Below are 21,002 nucleotides of genomic sequence, written 5' to 3'. Positions count from 1 at the left end.
ATCTACATGGTTTCTGAACACTTCCAGGGACGGTAATTCCATCCCTTCCTGGGCAGCCTGTTCCAATGCCTGAGCACCCTCTCCGTGAATAAATTGTTCCTAATATTCATTGTAAGCCTTCCCTGGCTCAGCTTGAGGCCGTTGTCCTGTTACCTGGAAGGAGAGATCGACCCCCCCACTCACTCCACCCTCCTTTTAGGTTGTTGCAGAGAGCAATGAGGTCCTCCCGAGCCTTCTCTTCTCCAGGCTGAACACCCCATTTCCATCAGCCGCCCCTCATCCCACCTGTGTTCCAGACCCTTCTCCAGCTCCGCCGCCGTTCCTGCCCCCCCCCGGCATCAGTTTGCTGCCCGAGCTGCCGCCGGTACCCGAACACCCCCCGCCCGCCCCCGCTGCTCCCGGCACAGGTTTCCCACCAGGCTGTGCGCGCCCGCCCTTCCCGGAGCGGCTCCGTGCAGCGCTAGGAGCCGTGGCCGCCGGCGCCCAGGGGGCGGTGTCCGCACGGGGCGGGAGGCGCGGCCCGGCCCTCCCCTCCAGATCCGAGCGGCACCGCCAGATGGCGCTGGCGCCGCGTTAGCACAAAGCCTTGCCGCTAGCCGCCTGGCTTCCTTGCTCTGGTCGGTTCTTTGCGGCGCGTCCGGCACCATGGAGGCGCCTCCCGTGACTATGATGCCGGTCTCTGGCGGCAGCATCAACATGATGGAGTACCTGCTCCAAGGTAAGCGGCGGGCGGCCGGGCAGCTCCCTCACGCCGCCCAGGAGAGCGTCCGGCGGCCAGGCCTGTGTGCCGCGCCGCCAGGCCGCTCTGCATGGGCAGAGGGGCGGTCCCGGCTGTGTGCGGTGCTCGGGGAGGCAGGCGGGCACAGCGCCCTCGGCGGCACACGCGGTAGGGGGAGGCGGGGAGGGCCGGGGTAACGGAGGCGCTGTGTGCCCGCCGCAGGGAGCGTGTTGGACCAGTGCTTGGAGAGCCTGCTGCACCGGCTGCGGGGCCTCTGCGACAACATGGAGCCGGAGACCTTCCTGGACCACGAGATGGTGTTCCTGCTGAAGGGGCAGCAGGCCAGCCCCTTCGTGCTGCGGGCGCGGCGATCCATGGACAAGAGCGGCATGCCCTGGCATTTGCGGTACCTGGGCCAGCCAGAGATTGGCGACAAGAGCCGCCACGCACTGGTGCGGAACTGCGTGGACATCGCCACTTCGGACAACCTGACGGACTTCCTCGTGGAGATGGGTTTCCGCATGGACCACGAGTTTGTGGCCAAGGGGCACGTGTTCCGCAAGGGCATTATGAAGATCATGGTGTACAAAATCTTCCGCATCCTAATGCCAGGAAACACAGACAGCATCGAGCCACTCTCCCTCTCATACCTGGTGGAGCTCAACGTGGTTGCGCCAGCAGGACAGGACATTGTTTCTGATGACATGAGGAACTTTGCTGAGCAACTGAAGCCTCTAGTGCACCTGGAAAAAATTGACCCCAAAAGGTTGATGTGATTGTAAAGTGTGGCAATTAAGGCATTGGCTTTGTTAGGTGTTCTGAGGAGGGTTGTTTTTCTAAAAAGCCTTTTGAGGGCAAATCAAAATGGGAATAAGGGAATAAAGGACTGCCTGTTAGTTTCAGTTACTGTGTGTTTTTCCTTCACTTGTGGATGTGAAAGAAAGTGGACAGTTTAAATCAGTGCTATTCAAAACATCAGTAAATGTTAATTATTGGTAGTTTACCCTCCTTCTGTTGGGGAGATACCTGTTAGAAAGCACATTGTCTAACAGTCCAACATCATACTTGAGTTCACCATTCTGTGTACCCACATCCTGGTGCCGCTTTTTGTTTTGTTTTCATTTTTATTTTGAAGGACCATTTATGTATCTTGCCTGGTCATGCAAAGTTTTTCATTCAAGTAATACATGAAGTTCGTATCCCTCAGTGCAGTGTTTAACACAAGCACAAGCCCAGCAACTTACAGTATCAAAGATCAAGTGTAGACCTGTTCACAACAGGATAGTAAAGTAATAGCATGTGTAACATAAACAGCTAGGACACGAGATAAATGATAGTGAAACTGTTTCTGATACAACCAGTGTTAGAATTAGAAAACGATTTAGCAATATTACAGTTGCTAGAGGTTTTCAAATCTTTTAACACTTCAGTCTTTTTCACTGAAGTTGGTATGGAAGCCTTAGTTAAGGAGAAAGCAGTAAATGACCTGTTCTTTTTAATATCAGACTTACCACACCTGACAGGCATATTGAAAACTGACACATTAAACTAGAGCATTACAGAGCTGCTAACTGAATTGAAGTATTAAAGATTTTGTTTAGGACACCTTGATATTAGGTTGGTTAGTTATCCTCCCTGTATTTTAATAAGTGAATTAGGTTCCAGAGTTTTCAAATTCAGCTCAAACGAAAGAAAAATAAAAGGTTGTTAAAAGCAACAAAGAAGTCCATTTGAATTTCTGAAGTTCTTTATAGAAGGCAACCATTCCATGCATTACTAAAATGCACCAACCTGTTGGAGACACTTGCCACCCTTTAGCACCACACAACTCTCACCATTTAAAACTGAAGGCAAAGACCACTTGCCTCCAAAGTTCAAAAAAAGCCTTTTGAAAGCTACATTTTCAACACTGCAGCTGGGACAAGATAAGCTGTGACAAGATAACCTGTGTTGGGGCTTACCAGGTGCAGTGTCCCAGATGTTCTACTGACACAGGCTCTGTATACAAGGCATGGGGACAGCTTAGTGTTAAGAGCACGGGCTGGAGAATGCTATTGTGTTGAATATGTGTAATGATTTTCAGCAGGGTACAAGCAGTGATGTGACCAACCTATGTGAGTACTTGTGACCTAGAGTGGAAGGTACACACCTGTAACTCCTTTGTTTATACTAAGGTGTTACTCACCCTCATCAGACAGTGAGTGCACTGTCCCAGGCCTCCAAGTTGGAATTCTTCAGCATACTGTGAAGGGCACAACGTCCCAGGGGCAAGAGGCAAGTCTCAGGGTTCTGCCTGTACTGAAGAGCTGAATGTGCCAGGTTGCTTTGGGACTCAGTTGCAGTCCCACCCCAGCAGGTGGGAATCCTCAGGGGTGTTGTCACACCCTGCTGAACACTGGTTAGGAGTGCTTGCCACAGACTTCCACAATCTGGTGCTTGTCTCTCATGACAAGAAATTCCAGAAACATGTCCACTGGATCAGGAAGGCTGAACATTGCCTGCCAGTTTTTCAAAGGGTAGGTACCTGTATATATAAAGACACAGAAAACTGCAAGTACACGTGTGCATGTCCTTCCTACTGCCTCTGAAAGGCAATCAATTGACCTTACGTATGTGTAAGTAGAGCAGCAAACACAGTGTTGATGTTAATGCAGTGGTGCTAAGAGCAGAAAATTCCACACAGAATTTCATGCAGACCAGCTAAAGGAAAAGGAGACTGAATGTAAGCTCCCAGTTTAAATTTTTACAAATTAGATACAATAGGTCTGACAATTGCTTGGTCTAAGTTCTAAACCCCATAATTTAAAATAGTTCTTTAAAAGGAGAGTTAGTTTAAAACTTAAAAACTGCAGCAATCCACATTATCAGTCTTCCTTACTCTAGCTATTGTCCATGCATAGAACAGGCAGGTGTGCAGAGGAAAAACAAAAGCTTACTGCATCGCTGATTACAGCTGAGGAAAACCCTCTTGTAGCTAATGCTCAAAGTATATCCCTTTCTTTTATCCAAGAAATACACTTTTCTCCTGCTATGAAGCTTAGATTTTATAGCTGGAGACTAAAGATAATAGCAATGCTATAGTAATATGCACTGGTAAGTTACATGGCATAACCCTAAATAATTATCATACATTGTATCTAGGGTGTGCACAGAGCCGGCTTAGAAATGCTCAAACCCTTCTTACTGGAAAGCTTGTATTTTTTAAGTTACATGCACAGCTTATGGGACCAAGAATGTGACTTATTTTAATATTTTTTTATTTATTTCCTTTTCACAGCTAAAATGGCTGCATTCTTCAAGGGCAGGCTCTCCCTCAGGATTCTGTGTTTGTAGCAATGTTATTACCCAAGTCCTGATGCAGCTGAGCTTAAGTAGCACTTTCTGTGCAGCTACTGCCTTTTGTTATTTCAAACTGTTCCTCCTGTCTTACATACTTGTAAGGTATTTACAACTTTATTGATCACTATGTAACAAGTAGATATCCCTGCATAACAAATAAAGCTACCTTAGTTACTGATCCCTTAGGCACCAGGTATTTCTGCTATTAAGCAAGCTTGCTCTACAGAATTCATCTCTTTTCTTGGAGAAAGCCACAGATTATCCTCTGGCACTGCTCAGTTTTGGATCTCCATTTTTCCCATGGAAACTTCCATAATGTTAATTCTGTACAAAGACGAGCTGAAATACTTTGGAAGTGCTCTACATTAAGACTATACTGGAGTATCTTTTAACATGCTTCTCATGCTAGCAGAAAATAAGCTTTTTAATATATAAACTAAGGTGGCATTCAAGTTTTCATCTCTGTAACCTCAGTAATACAAGCAAATTGCTTTTCTGTTAAATGTTTTCCATAGATTGTAATATTGTATATAACTCTACCATTATCTAGAAGTTAGTTAAAAGGTAAAAAGTGTTTTACAGCAGTCTCGCCAAAGCACTGAAAGTTAAAAATAACTACAAACAAGGATTTTTCTTCATAATTTTTAATACTTTTCACTTTTAAATACTGGTTTTAAATTTGATTGTAACATGGAAGAGCCAACTTCATTTGATTTTTAAAACTTACCATTAGGATCATAAAGCTATTATAGAACAGTTACACTCTACACACTCAAGGTACTCAAAAATATGATTCATGTTTTAAATCTGTAGATGAACAGTGGCAATTCAAATACAGCGTAATCTGTACAACTTGACAAAAATACAGGTGGACAATCTGATTAAAGAGAATCTGCACAACTTCAGATAAGCCAGCTCAGCCCAATTAAGTAAACTATTTTTTTTTCCAAAGTGCATCATGTTTTTCACAGATAAATTTTTCAAAATAATATATCCAGGTTCTCAGACAAGATGACAACAGCCATCTCATCCTCATCCCCAAAACAAGTTATATCAAATTATTTCCTTCTCATCCTCATCCCCAAAACAAGTTATATCAAATTATTTCCTTCATATCTGATCAGGTAACATCCAAATTCTCTGAATGGACACAGGTATTCAGAGAATGAGATCTGATGGAGAAAAGATTGCTGCATTCTCAACTCTTCAGACTGGTTCAGTTTATAAAACTGATCCATCCCAGAGTTAGGAGCTGTCCCTGCAAAGATCACCATAGCTGTATGAAAACTACCCATCCACTAAGAGGAGGAAGTAAACTCAATAGTGCATAGATATGTGGCAGTGGCTGAAGAGAGAGATGGATGGGCTCAAGAGACTGTGCAAATTTATAAAATGATGAAAGCAAGATCCCCTCCAGAATAAAGCATCTAATAGCGACTCACACACAGATAATTTGAGAAGCCTAGACAAAACTGCATTTTTAAAATTTGGTTTGTAAAGCAGTCAAATAATAGCAATTTCTCAGTCTTGCAACTCTTTCCCTAACCTTTCAGAATCCTCTTACAACCGATTGGGCAGGGCTAGCTGTAGTGAAGCCTTTATCTAAAATTAAAATGTATTCTTTACAAATAGTATCTGCAGTGTAATTTTATTTACAGGATATATCGCAAAAGTACATCACATTTAGTGCAAATGCAACTAATGATATAGGTTTATATACTGCTTTGTAAACTTTCCATACCTTTGTAAAATAAAGCTATCCAATTAAATTAGTAACTTGCCCATCCCATGTTCCAACAATTACCAGAAATGGCAAAGGACTTAAACTCTATATTTTTGATTTTTTTTTTTAAAGTTCCCATCAGTGGCTATGGTGGAATGTACCATTGCTTGGTTGATTGTAAAAAGATGAAGTACATTTGAGGTATAAGATTTTTTTTTTTTTTACATCTCCATATAAAATGCTCACTGATGATATAGTAAACTTGTACAAATTTTCATCTTATTTGCCTTACCAGCATTACCATATAGGCACTTTTCTACATATTCAAATTAACAGAGTAATTCTGTAATAAGGCATATTCCATGCACACCATTAGAGAAAGGCAAATAAAAAGGGAAGAGTTATGGAGCATGAAATCTGCATGCATGTGTAATCATGTGTTATATATGATTTCCTCTCTACAGAGAAGATGAACAAAGTTTTTCAACACTGTGCAGATCACACGTAATCTTTTACCAAATCTTCATTAAGATATTATATATATTTTCAGGCACCTACCATACTATTCCAAATGAGACTTTCAGCTTCCTTATGGGGAAAAAAAAAATCTGAAACTTTTTTCTCAAGATACACAGGTTAGTGAAATGCCAAGCAGTCTCTATAGAGTTTCCAACTACTGGACACAGATGAGAGACCTCAAAGTCAGTACGAGGCTGCCATAGTCCTCTCCTAATAAGCATATCTCCAGAATCAAAGGCAAATATCTGACATTTAAATTCTCACAGCAACTAAAGGGAAATTTCTGATAAGAACTATGCATCCTTATAGCTCTGATGGATTTCAATCAAGAGAGAAATAATTTTCTACATGAACCTCAAAGCATGGCTTTATTAAGATAAGGAAAACATATGCAGGATCTGAAAATAATGTACTCATCCTCATTCTAGTCTGGTAATATTGTCTTATGTAGTCCAAATTACTTCAATAAATATCATAGTGTACCTTCTCACAGCTTCAGGAAAGCCCTGGGTATCATGCAAGAAAGAAGTCCACATACATCATGGACAGATGACTTCTAGCTCTCAGGCAAGTCTCTTGCCATTTCACAGGGAATCTTCCTAGATATTTCTGGATTGTGTTTAATAACAAAAATTCTGTAGCACATATTATATAACTAAAAAATACAATAGAAATATAAAGATATCTTGAAAAAAAATAAAGCTTTTCACACTCTTACTCCTTCAGAACCAGATCGTCATAAGAGTAAGACAATAGAAAAGGCAAAGTCATAAGGATATTGACAGCCCTCAGTTATTAACTGACATTTTATGTGACAAGGTGATTCAGTATAGAAACCAGCAGCAATGAAATGTGATTATACAAAGCAAAACAAAACCTATCAATAAGTCACCTAGGCCTTACTGAAGTCCCTCCCTCCCCCCAGAAACACCACATACAGTATGCTATATGTGCATTTGCCTTTTGTGCTTTTTAGACATGCACAAAAACTGTGTGAGTATCTTAGGAAGGTTGACAGTGAAATCCTGCAACTTATTTAAAATTAAAGCAGTAACATTGGAGATTCAAAGCTGTATGCATTCTTCCTCTTCTAAAGCAAGCAAATCAAAGTAGAGCCATATACATGTTATCAATACATGTATTTATAATTGCACACTGATTCAGCAAGAAAAGTTAGAAGGAGAGAGCTAGTGTTAAATATTCAGCTTCATGGTGTTGCAACACGTTCTTCACTTCAGTATATAAAGCCTAGAACTTGGGCCATAAAAAGACTGTAGATCCTTCTTTCCAGCATGGAGTGCTCTATGTATGGTCACTTCTCCAACACGGAATGCTCACTCAGTCTTGTTCCAATTGCTGCAGGTAAGCAAAGGTAAAAACACAGCACTGAAACACTTGAATGCTGATTGGAAAGCAAGAACTTGTTAAATGTCTTAAACAGCATTAACACTGCTACGATCACATTTGAACTGTTGGCTCATGGCAGCATACATTTTTAAAGGTTCACCTGCAGTAGTTCTCTAACAATATACAATTGGAAACACCAATCATTCCAGGGCAACCTGTTACAGATGTAATCTGATGACTAAGGCTTTTGGAATCTGACATAATGAATAGAACCAAAACCAGAGGTGACCTGTGTCATGCACAGAAAGAGAGATAAAAACTCATTTGCAGATCATGCTGTAATATCAGAACTAAATGGAATTTGATTGGCTTAACACTCCAGTAATAATACATACTTCATTAAGAGTCTACACTAACAAAAATTAAGCAAAGCTGTACTTAGCACTAAGGCTTATATCTGACGGGTTGAGAGACACCAAAGCAATCCAGAAATCCTCTTCTAATGTCATATCACATTTAAATGTGAAAATCATTTTAGATTAGCTCAATGACCTATACCATTAAAATACATCCATTGACTTAAGGTATCTGTAAATCCTTTTTCTAGGGTCATCAGAAAGGCTAAAAATTTGAGTCATAACCTTTTAAATACTCCAGTAATCAACACTGGTCTGTCAGTCAAATTCCATTAATAAAAATCCTTGATCAAAACTATTCTGTCAATGTAAAAGAATACTTTAACCTTCATAATATTCTATGAAATAACATTTTAAAGTAAATTTAAGATATCAAAACCTCATTAGGCTCTAGAGAAACTTCAGTACATGTTCTTTTCAGAACTGTAAATTGTGATAGCTGAGAAAAAACAATACTTCATTCATTATACTTCTGCATAAATTGGACATATATATACAAGAACTTGCAGGATAAATAGTAAATGTCTACGAAAACTAATACTTGGTAGCTTGTGCAGCCCTTATTTTCTATGCTAATAATACATGAGTTATATGAATGTTTAAAAAAAATTAGAATCACAGAATCATGTAATAGTTTCGGTTGGAAGGGACCTTTAAAGGTCAGCTAGTTCAACACCCCTGCAACGATCAGAGACATCTTAAGCTAGATCAGGTATGTATGTATTTCACACATATATTAAAGCTAAGCACTAAATTCATGCTAGTCATGACAAGACATTTCTAGATTGCATACTTCTGTTTGGCCTTAAAATTACAACAGTGACTCAAGAATAAGGGAAAGGAATGTATACCTGCTAAAACTAGAATAAAATAGGCTTTCCTGCTGTTTTCTCCTGCACATAGGATGTGAAACGCTTCAAGAATTTTGGATATTCTCGTTTTGCCACTGCCCGTAAAACTGATGCTGGTGCCCATCCTCCTGGATTCACTAGAAGCAGATAGGAAGACAGACATTGAAATACAGCAAATCCTCTAAAGGCTAGAAAAGAAAATTTGAGTTCATTATTCCTGCAGCTCTTTTCTGAAGTAACTGGAAAGAAGAATGATCAGCACACTTTTGTGCCCTTAAAGCTTGTATTGTAGCACTTTCTACTGTTAATATTAAAGACTCTGATTCCACTATTCAGAAAACATTAAACTGATGTGTTGTGAGTCTTTGGGGAATGCCCAAATGGAAGATGATTTTCTATTCCTTGGAAACAGAGAACAAGAGATTCAAGTTACTTCTTATTTCAAAGAAAATGGAAGTCAGTCTTGATTTTTCAATAACTGCTACATTTGTCTGCAATACTGCTACATAGCCAATGTCTTACAAATTATTTTTAAAGCACTTTAAACAAAACTCAAACTGATGTTAAAATATGCTTCAATTCATGGGGCAAGTATTTTGCTTAAAAAGATGCCACTTTCCATATAATCACAATTCAAAATTTATCAGTGAAAATGAATTTAAGTAATTAGGAAACTTCTAAATAGGAAAAAAACCCCAGTTTACCTCAGGGGTTAAAACCATATAGTATTATTTGTACAGGATTTACTATGAACTACATCACTCCTATATGGCAAAGATTTACTGAACCAATTTTTCAGGCACTGATTCTTTAGCATGCCATGTAATAGGTGGTTTAAAGTAGTATGTGATCTACTCTTTCAAGTGTTTTGTAGCTGCAGGAGAGCAGCTAACAAGTATGTAGCTCCACTACTACAATACACTGCTAAATACTGGGTACAGGAACAATACAGTTTGGCTTGGACAAATTTTCAGTCAATACTAAGGATTCTATCGGTTAAAAAAATAGACTATACAGCTGTCCTGGATTCAGCTGTAGCAGTTATTTTTATTCCTTCCTATTAGCTGGTGCAGTGCTTTAGTCTGAGAACAATGCTGATAGCACACCAATGTTTTAGTTGTTGCTAGGTAATGCTTACTCTGATGAATAACTTCTCAGTCTCTCATGCTCTGCCAATAAGGAGTGGCACGAGAAACTGGGACTGAGAAGAGAAAGAACACCTGATATTCCATACCACATCATGTCATGCCCAGAATATGATTGCATTGTGCATCACTTGTGTTTACTGTTGGTTTCTTTTTCCCTTCCCTTTTTAGTTTTATATTCTCTCCCCTTGTTACTTCTCGTATCATTATTATTATTAGTGATAGTAGTAGCTCTGTCTTTAGTTACTGGACTTTCTTATCTCAACCTGTGGGGTTTTACATTCTTCCAATTCTCCTCCCCATCCCACCAGGAGTGGGGGAGAATAAGGGAAGCAGTGAGTGAGGCAGCTTAATCAGTGGGCGCTGAGTTACCGGCTGGTCTTAAACCACAGCAGCAGCTTGCAAACATCCTTAGGCAAAATGTATTTGCTCCTTCTTAACACAGAGGGTAAGAAATGTATGCTTGCTATCAGCAGCTTTTCAGCCTGGCAAGATGGATCAAGACAAATACAGCAGTACATGAAACAAAACATACTATTACTGAAACTAAAAGCTATGCCAAAGTCATCCCAGTTGCAGACATTTCTTCTGCCCACCCTCCTCCACCCAAGGTTCTGTACTTAGGACTAGGTTACACAACTTCTACTTATTCCTCCTAGAATGCCACACAATGAATGATCCCATTCACTGATTCATGTAGCACATTAATTCAAGTCTTTCTAAACATGAAGACCAAAAGGGTGATGCTAAATATAAATTTAACAGAAAACTGCATCAAAGCCAGTATTCAGTTTCCCAGAATTAACATCTATCACACATGTCATACTGAAAAACGTTAGACTTACCATTAGCTACATATGTAATCTTGCATAGGATGTTGTCCCTGCTTATTTCCTTGTTCCCCTCTGGTGGGCTTACTAATGTCTGACAAATCATAGCAATATTTATTTTGGCACGGACACAGCGATTATTCAGCTGCCAGAAAAAAAACAAAACAGAAAAACCCCACATTTGTAAGCTTCAAATTCAATTTGTTTCAGCATACTTGACTGCTAAGATTTTAATTTACTGTAAAGGTTAAGACAATCCAGAAGCTGTATTTCTGAGAGTTTGCATTCCAGCACTACATGGATGTAACATGAATGTGAGCAAAATGAAAGGTAATTGGTAAATAGGAAAAGGGCTAAGCCAAAATGCCTGAATCTCAGGTTTGCTTGCTTAATACACATTACAAGTGAATTACTTCAATTATTCTGACAAATGAGTAAAGAAACATTTAAAGAATAATGTTCTAGTATTCACAAATATTGGTTAGTACCTTTTCCCTTGTAAGCGGGCTGTGATGTAGCAATCAGAACAGAAATATTCCAAAGAAATCAACCACTGCTACTATCTGAGAGAACTAAAAGGCAGACCTCTCTAAGATGGAGGCTTAACAGATTCGATATCACAATTATACAAGCCTACTCCTTTATCTGACAATACTGAAGAGTTATTGATTTGAATACACACAATATAACCTCAGTTCTTTAAAATGTTTTCACTTCTCGAGAGATTTTGCTTCCATTCTGCTGCAGCACCTCAGATCTGCCAACTCTTGAGATAAGGCAATAAAGCTTTTGTCTCAGAATGCTTTCCATAAGGTCATTGTTTAAATAAACCTAATTTCTGCATATCCAGCCCTTCCCTCCCAAGTATTGCACACGCATCACCAAATAATAGAAAATGTTACCATAAAAGTAGACCTTGATAGAATGAAAATAAATACTTACAGGAGCACTATCATGTTCTACAGAGAAATTGCACACAATCCAGGTTTCAGGATCATTTTCACTGAATGCTGGTATCTTTCTGATGGCAGACAAATACAGCACATCCCTTTGAGAAGCTGGCCACACTCTCTGCAGAGAAACACCTGAATATAAGCTTTCCCAGTTTTGCAAATTAAGTACTTGCTACCCTTGCATAAAGTTAAAAGCAAGCACAGCAAAATAGGTCAGTCATGTTACTTAAGTTTCTTCAAGTTAGTACTGAAACAGAACATAGGTGTTATACAGATGCATATCAGGTTATCTGACAATTATTTTTAATGAAATGAAGAAGCAAAAATTCAAGGCCTTTGAAATGCAGAAAACCAAGCTGGAATGACTTTTTCAGTAGACAAACAGGAAGAGGCAGTTCTGTTCCCTCAACATTAGTCTTACAGTTTAAGTGAATACTTGTAAGCTACAAACTGAATAGATGCATCTACAGTTACTCTCCAGAGAGAGAAAGAAGGAGAGACCTATTTAAAACACGTATTATTTCTAAAAGGTAATACTTCAGTAAGATACATGGTAAACTGATACCATCTAAGAGAAGGTGTCAGAAACAAAAAACTCTGATAATATACAGAAGCCATATTCCTGACAATACAGGAAAAAAAGTCTAGCTTTAACAACACTGTATAGTTTACACCACTATCTCAAAAATCACAAAAAAGTTTTAAGGTAAACTTTTTTTTTACCACATTATTGGTAACATTTGCAAAGAAAAATATTTGGTTTTATACTGGAAGCATGCATGTTTAAAATGATCTTGAACATTTTTTGAACATTTTCAAAAATATTTAAGTTATAGTTGTTGCGTTATAATTCAAATGCATGTTTTAGGACTGGTGGGAGGTGAGCACACACATGACATAATGAAGTTACAAGAACAAATGTTGTACCATCGATTATACCACCTCATAATGCAAATGTGTATGCCACCTAATTGTGGGCAACAATAGCTTATGTTATTGTAAAAAAAGCATACCATATAATGCTGTAGGTTTCTTCTTTGTAGGTCAGTGTTCATTAATTGTTTCCATTTCCTTTAGAAGGTTTCTGCCTTACTGGCAGTGATACATTCACAGTTTAAAAACAGTCCTCATTTGTTATTATAAGCTCTATCGGACACAAGCACAACCAATTATGCTATCTGACAAAGCTGCAGTTTAACAGAGAACTTGCTCTGAAATGTTGTTCTGAACAGTATTTAAATCATTAAGCCATTAAAATATTCAGAATAAGATTAGACTTAAACACTTAAGTGTTATTACCTTATGTGTCTGGTAAATGATGATTGCATTATCAGCTAAATTTTCCACAACATGGAAATTTTCAATTGTTGCTGAAAAAGGAGGGGGAAGAAAGAGAAATCAAACATACACATTAGGTCAGTGTTACAGACAACATCCTTGCAATGAACACACAAAGGTTAAGAACCAATCCCTTACTTTCCCAGTCATTACGAACATCAACATTCCAGAAGTAGTGGCAGACTTCATGCCCTGTTACTCCTTTAACAGCATGGGTTGCTTTCAAAGGATCTAAAACTATTCCATTCTCTTCCACCTCTCTTCTGTATACCTATACCAAATACAAAGAAAGAAAAGCAGAACAGAAATTATCTAAACTGATCATGCTTGAATTTTTTAAAAATAGCATTAAAAAAAACAAACCAAAACAACCCAACCAGAAATATCAAACCACCCACTTACCTATAAGACCAACACATGAATAAATTGCCATGTCAGTGTTTTCTGATAAGGACCAATGCAGATATCCTTTCATGGCAATTCACATAAGTATTTTAAGAATCTCTACTCCAAGAATGATTAAACTACCTTTAATTATCACTATGCAAAATAATCCATGCAAGCAGAGTACAGCAGCCAACCCAGTAACTTGTTACTCTAACACCTTCAGACATCAAATTTATGCATGATACCAAGTTTTAAGTAGGAAATAATGAGAAAGGAATCTGCAAAGATGAAGCTATTACAAGAGTTACATACAATTTTGTATGAATAAATATAGTAGAAGCCACAACTCTTGTGGACTCCAGTCCTAACTTAATTCTATTCTCAGAAGCTTTAACAGCATAACTTGCTGATAGTTTTCCCAGAAAATCATAGAATCATGCAGGTTGGAAAAGATCCTTACGACCATTAAGTCCAAACATAAACCTAACACTGTCAAGTCCATCAGACTGGAAGTATTCGTCTTCACAGCATGTCATCTTATATCAATTAAGCAAAATCCCAGATGTTTACCTTCATTTCTCCTTCCTCTACCACTAGTTGCCAATTGGCATCTCCTCCTACATCTTGCAAGGAATATGTCATATGGTTTTGTACCATCTCTTCCACCTTTAAAGGAGAAAAAAGACAAAACAAAACAAAAAAACAAACCACATTAACTCATTCCTTCCATCTTCTTGGGCAGAGACTGTACAGTACTTGAAACCAGAAGTCAATACTTCAAACCCTGTGCAGTAACTGAATTTGGACAACAGAGCTTTACAGGTTAAGAACAAGCAGATACCTCTGGCCTTCAGAAAAAGAATCAAAAATTGTGATTCAACTTCCACCTTCATCCTTTTCAGGTACTTCCTATCCTTTCTTAGCACCTTTGTAAACTGTCAAAGCTCACTATTTCTACCTAAGACAGTTTTATTTCAGCATATAGGAACTTTCTTCAGGTATCTCTACAAAGAATTACAATATGCTGTAAGATATTAACAAAAGAGCATTTGAAAAGGTTAACAAAGGTTGGGAGGATGAGGGAGAAAGACAAGCTCTAAAAAAGTGGGTGAATATCAGAACTCATATTAGAATAGCATTGAAAGAAACAGTTATGAGCAAAGCATGCCTCTTGTGTTTCATTGACATTTTTTGCACAGGTGCTGCTAGGAAAAAGAATCAAAATGCTTACATTCAAAAGATTTGTTCAGACTCTATTCTTATAAAATACTAATTTAATAATTATTTATCTAGACTCGTGTATACTTTTCATAAAGGCCAAATATTTGGTACACTTTTATCAGTCATAGAAAGGTTTGGGCTAGAAGGGACCTAGTTCCAAACTCCTGCTATGGGCAGGGACACCTTCTACCAGACCAAGTTGCTTAAAGCTCTGTCCAACCTGGCCTTGAACACCGCCAGGGATGGGGCAGCCACAGTTTCTCTGGGCAACCTGTGCCAGTATCTCACCACCCTCACAGGTAGAGAATTTCTTCCTAAAAATCTAATTTAAATCTCTCCTCTTTCAGTTTAAAGGCATTCCCCTTGTCCTGTCACTACATGCCCTTGTAAAAAATTCCTCTCCAGGTATCTTGTAGGCCCCTTTAGGTACTGAAAGGCTGCTATGTCTGCAAATACCTCATTTTTTTTTTTTTTTTAATTTCAGGGAATGTGCATGAAAATGGGTGCTGGCACAGAAAATACATTTTTATTTAAAATATACAATCTTATTCTGTTTCTTTGGTTCTCCAACCCTTTCCAAATCTCACTCACCTCCAACTAAAAATAACAGCAAAAATAAAAAGAATCCATTGTCATGTTTACAAGTACTGGAAACACTTCAATAACTTTTTTTCCACCCAAAAGGCAGGTGACTACTAAAACTTGTCACAGCAAGTGCATGTGGTTGACACTATTTTCCTGAATTACTAGAAATAGAGTGGTTTTTCTCCTAAAAACTAAAGCACTACAAGCAAAAGGTAGTTAATTGACCAACACAAAGATCAGCTTAAGAAGTGCACAATCACAAGATTGACAGTCTGAATTTGCAGGTGGCTTTGCACAACTAAAAAAAAAAATAACCTAGTGTACCTATAATACATAAAACATATTTAAGCAAGTAGTACAAGTAGAAAGCAAAACTAAAGAATACTTAATCATCTTTATCTGACATGATACAGAGTTTACATGTGTTATTTAATCTAAAGCAATTTTGCTTGTACTATGTACTCCATGTGCAGCACACTGAAAACCAGGAAGAAAAAGAAGGAAATGTTACCAGTCCAGTTCAGGGGCGTGTCTCTGCATTTTTGGTTTGGAGTTAAAACGAACTAAAATCATCCACACAATTTGTGTTTCTGCTTTTACACAGGCCATTTTTTTTCCTACTAATTTCTAGCAGGTTTCCTAGAGAAGATTCTTCCCTTAACCCCATGAAACAATGACAGTACGATCCAGACCAGGTAAGAATGTGTGTTATTTAAATATTTTGCTTATTAGCTCTAGATCACACTTCTTTCAGAAAGGAATCCTCACCATGGTCCCAACATTTACCTGCAACACCTTCAGGTCCCTATGTCTCTTCTCTCCTAGGTCCTAATCTGTTAAGGACAAAGCTAGATTTTGTAGGTTTGTGTTTGTCCTTTGCTGCTTTTTGCTTTATGCTAAAATCAGAGGGATAAGAAGAGCAAGGTAAGAAGAGAAGAAGGCATCCATAGTAGTGCAATCTAAACAGTTTCTTACTTTTGCTTCACTAAGGAATTGCAGTACCTACAACTGCCATGTGCATATTACCTGCCCAAATTCCACTAATCTATACACTGATCACTGTCAACCTGCACCTATTTCAGAGGCAGAGTCAAGATTCACAGCTCCTTTCCTGTTGGAGAGGCCAAATTATTACCTCTGGGATCCTGGCAGGCTACAGCAATGGTCTCCAAAAATACTTGTAACCTCTATGCCATGCAGTCTAGGCCTGAACACTAACTAGGTGGAAAGTTCTTCACTTTAAAGGCTCTCTGAACAGCTCAATCTGTTTTAAAATTGGATAGTTCTTTAACTGAAAGTGATATGCACTTTAAAAATAAAACTACACTTTACATGATCTGATCTCCTATTCAAATGGCAAAGACAAATTAATGTCTTTATAGGGGCACATGGAAGAAGCAGCTTCAATCAGAATACAATTTATACTTCTTAATCTTGAAAAAGAGGCTGCAAGTTTCTACTTGAGCTTTTACTAATTTCAAAGTCCTCATCCTATGAATGAAGCCTAGAAACAAGTCACACTTATTCAGAATCAAGATATTAGCTTGCCTTTCCAATAGCCGAATACTTGGCCTGGGGACAGAGCTCAATTTTGTATTAATAAGGTCCAGGGCACATTGCCATCAAAAGAATGTGTGCTGCTTTTCTCTTTATTCTATGTTACCTGCTTATTCAGTAGCAATGAAACTCAGAGTAGGTGGACTGACTTGTTGATGTGGGAAAAATTTGTTCTAGGGAAAATACTTGGAGTGGTGGGCTGTAGGAGAGTAGCTTCCTTTAAGTTACAATGATCATCCTTTTCTGCAGTAAGCCAATTAACTTGAAAATGCATTTGAAGGCACTCAGTAGTAAATTCTATGTAGTATAATCCATACAGCAGCTGAAAAGAGCAACAACTTGACTTCAGTCCATTTGATCCTGACTCTTAACCTCTCTTTTCATTATTGTGATAAGGACCTGATCCACTCAAGATTTGCTTTTAAATTGCTAGGTTTTCAGGCACACCAGTGCTCTGGTACTGAGGTCTGAATGCACAAATGTTGTCAGAGGCATAAAAGATGAAAATGAGGAGGCCTGCATGCTTTAGCAGCTAGGAGTTTCCCCGATATTGAGCTGCCTTTGTGTTCACAGCTTGACAGACAACCAGTTTCTGTGTTTGGAATCAAACTTGCTTTCTCTTCATTCATTTCCTCCCTTCCCCCAGAACAGAAAGAAACCTGAAAAACTAACTTGACTACTGGAATACTGGTAGAGGAGCCTATCTGTGTTGTGCTACATGACCTCCAATTTTTTTCACTTGCAGTAAGTTAAATTTCAGATACTAACTGACTGTAAATGGTTAATGCAAGTATTGGAATTTCAGTCCAATAATCAAGTCCTTAAGTGATAGGGTCCCACTCATAAAGCGGGTAGTACAGTCTGCAAGTTGTGTAATTCCATACTCTGTTAAACAAAAGAAAATCCACTCCTATTTGAAAAAGAAGGTTGTTTGCTGCCTTGGTTAATAATTTCTAAAAAAATCCAAAATAACAGATCCCAGAAGGAAGCTCCATATTCACAATCACATACAGACCACAGCAGGAAAAAAACTAATGGCATGAATACCATGTCTGAAGAACTTTTGAGACTAAAAGCAACCATATGACCTCACCTACCAAATTCTACTCTAAACTACAATCTTCAGAGAAAACACCTAAAGTAATTTTGTATATTATTGGAATATGTCTCTATGACTACACTGACACATTCAGGATGTCACACTCATTTTCAGAATGGTGAGTAAATATACTGAAACTCTTCAGTAAAAATTCTTATATCCATAATCTTGTTTATCAACATACTTTATGAACTTTCAGTAATAAAACTAGTTGAAGTAAAAAAACTGTCATTGAACCTTAACATTTAGTACATTTATGTAACTACAAATAAAAGTTAAATACAAAATTAAACCTTTGATTTAAAAGCAAGAAAAGCTATTCAGCTTGTAGCAAAGACCATCTCCATCCCACACAAATCAGGTTATATTCTACTTCTATTATAATCAGAAATGCAAAATTTTCAAGTTGAAGGCATTTTTAAAGCTATCTAATTAAATCCAACAGTTTCACAAGATTGGGGCTACTGCACAAGTTGCTATGCATGCAAGCTGGATGTAAAAGGACAACCATTTAGTACAGGAATAGAGAATTCCTTTGTTTGTCTCAGCATACTAGTTTAAAGCGAGCAGTGATTTATGTAACAAAAAACCCAGGTTCTAGAGAAGAGGATGAAATACCGCAGAGATATGCAACCCCCACTCAACATATTAATACAGTACCTGGGCGCTGAATCTGTGAACATCATCAGAGGCACTGACTAGATCAATGGAAGACATGGAGGAAGAGCGACTATAGGGCTACCAGAGACAGACAAAGAAAAAACCAAGTAATCAGAACAAAGGCACAACAGAGCATTCAGTACCAACTTGCAAGCACAAGATAATGAAGAAAAGGAAAACAAAAGCAGCAAGCACAGCAGCAAATGCTGATTTCATGCACCTATTATGTATTATGCTCCCAGTGTAGCCCTGAGAGAAGCATAGTGTTTCCAGTAACACTAGAAAAAAAGCAACTGGATTTTTTTTTTTTAATTTTTTTTCTTTTACAAAATCAATTCAATGAGTTTTAGTAAAGGTATCTTGAAAGTACTGAGGTTAACAAGTTGAGATTGTTTCCTTTATTATCTGACAAGCTTGATACAAGTGAAAAGTATTCTAAATTCTCAAATCAGTATTTTTTTTGAGCCAAGACAGAAAACAGTCTCCAATTCTGGCTATTCCATTTGAAAAATGAGTAAACCACTGATGGTTACTAGAAACACTTTTTTTTTTAAATCTCACCTACTCATATAAGATATTATATAGAAATATCATAGGTTAGCCCATCATTCAGAAGATCATGAGAAATATCTTACCATTTGAACAAATCGATGAGTCCCCACAGCAGAATATGCATCTCCAGAAGGTAAGGATGTTGGCCAGTGTAATCTAACCTTTTCACTTTGGGACTGCAACAGAATAGGTTTAATTATCAGTAGTTACCTGCTACTGGAAGGACTATGAAACAGCGTGAGTCATCCTCAACCTACATAGTGGCTACAACAACTAATGCTATCGGTGACAGGCATGAAGCTGTCATCCTATTGGAATTCTCAGTAAGTGAATGTGAGTAAATACTGAATTTGTCTGTACTTCAAGGGGTACTTCAAAATTAAGGAAAATAGATTGGCAGCATTAAGGACCCATTAAGTACTAGCACAACAGTCACTCAAAACTTGCACTGTCTGTTCAGAGACCATATATATCATCATCATGGCTTGACTTCACGAATGAAGATTTGGGAAGGGTTTTACCCACGCTTACTACAAGCACGCTGATGACTAAAAAGGTCAACGTGGGATAGGCAAATCCAGTTGCAAAAAGCACAACAAAAGGTCTCCTTGGGTGGTATAGGTGGGGTGCAATTCTTTCTACGATTCCTTTTCTCCTTGAGTCTAGTTCTGCCTGTGTTCTCAAAGGAGACAATGGCATTATGTACCGTGTGTCTCCAAGTCTCCTGATTGGAGGACAAGGTGGACCACTGATGATAGTCAATGTGGCCAAGGCTAAGGTATTGTTCCAGGAAGTCCTTATATTTCTTCTTTGGAGCGCTTCTCTTGTGGCAACTGGTGGTGAATTCACCATAAAACACACACACACACACACATATGCACACCATATATATCCATTCGAAAGCCTTTTAATTCTTAACCAAGTCATTGTAGTCACTATATTTATAAACCTAAACACTTTTAAGACAAAGGACGCACTACTTTGCAATTCCCTCTCATTTACATACTGCCATACTTTCTCATATTCTATATATTTCCTCACATGCATCTTATTCCTTTTTGATCCTTGCTACTGAAGTGTATTGAAGAAATGAGTTAAGAGTAGTAGCCAGAACCTACAGAATTTTAAAACAAAAACTGAACTCCAACAGAACTACACCTTTGCCGTTTCACATACTGCAAAAGATGAAAGAAACTTTGGACCAAAAACTAGGTTTTGAGAAACAACTCCACTGTTTTGATATTCTTAATCAGGGCATCAGTTACATACAAAGGTAGGTTTATACTGGACGCTTATTTACGAATTAGGAACTAGACATTCAACTAGTTAACACCCTACAATGGTCTCTGTAAGCTGTGAAGTCACCTTCTCAAAATTTGTGTTAAGCAACAATATTTAACTGTAAAAATATCAAGTGAATTCCCGTTTTCAATGTCAGAATAAAATACCTAGAACTTCAGGAGATGCACCCCAAGACTGAGTTTAAGTCACAGAAATCTCCCACAAACACCCATCATTAAGACATTTTTAAAGTATCAATACCTGTTCTTCCATTTTATCCTGTCTATCGAGAGCAGCTTCAACAGCATCAAAGAACTCCTCTTCATTAATCAGGCTATTAGGACCTTCCTAGAGCATAAAAACCAAAACTAGTTCAACATTCTGGAGACATGAGAGTTCCACTTCACTTTAATATTAGAATTACATATTTATATATTATGCATATGGCTGTTGGAAGCAAATTTCTTCTATAGAACTCAAC

General features: G+C 38.4%; 2 protein-coding genes across 4 annotated transcripts in view; one reads left to right on the top strand and one right to left on the bottom strand.

Annotated features, from left to right (window-relative positions):
- The first annotated feature begins 575 nt into the window (after positions 1-575).
- LOC101878829 (mediator of RNA polymerase II transcription subunit 18) lies at positions 576-1,620 on the top strand. The gene is made up of 2 exons (XM_034072908.1): positions 576-718; positions 941-1,620. Exons 1-2 carry the CDS (start codon positions 646-648, stop codon positions 1,492-1,494), a joined length of 627 nt encoding a protein of 208 aa, XP_033928799.1. The 5' UTR covers positions 576-645; the 3' UTR covers positions 1,495-1,620.
- Positions 1,621-6,005: 4,385 nt separating this feature from the next.
- The window catches only part of CERT1 (ceramide transporter 1), a 72,395-nt gene continuing 57,398 nt past the window's right edge, over positions 6,006-21,002 (bottom strand). For 2 of the 3 annotated variants that reach the window (XM_031042736.2, XM_005142015.4), the window contains exons 9-18: positions 20,783-20,869; positions 19,324-19,416; positions 18,689-18,766; positions 14,137-14,232; positions 13,318-13,450; positions 13,141-13,211; positions 11,831-11,959; positions 10,904-11,033; positions 8,914-9,050; positions 6,006-7,655 (exon numbers count right to left, since the gene is read on the bottom strand). In XM_031042736.2, the coding sequence (XP_030898596.1) occupies positions 8,923-9,050; positions 10,904-11,033; positions 11,831-11,959; positions 13,141-13,211; positions 13,318-13,450; positions 14,137-14,232; positions 18,689-18,766; positions 19,324-19,416; positions 20,783-20,869 (945 nt within the window). In that variant the 3' untranslated portion in view covers positions 6,006-7,655; positions 8,914-8,922. The remainder of the gene's footprint in view (positions 7,656-8,913; positions 9,051-10,903; positions 11,034-11,830; positions 11,960-13,140; positions 13,212-13,317; positions 13,451-14,136; positions 14,233-18,688; positions 18,767-19,323; positions 19,417-20,782; positions 20,870-21,002) is intronic. The other variant, XM_031042737.2, reaches the window with a different exon arrangement.

This window comes from Melopsittacus undulatus, chromosome Z (genome assembly GCF_012275295.1).
Source record: "Melopsittacus undulatus isolate bMelUnd1 chromosome Z, bMelUnd1.mat.Z, whole genome shotgun sequence".
NCBI lineage: Eukaryota > Metazoa > Chordata > Aves > Psittaciformes > Psittaculidae > Melopsittacus > Melopsittacus undulatus.
The sequence above is the reverse complement of the archived record's forward strand: the minus strand, read 5'-3'. Positions and strand labels throughout refer to the sequence as shown.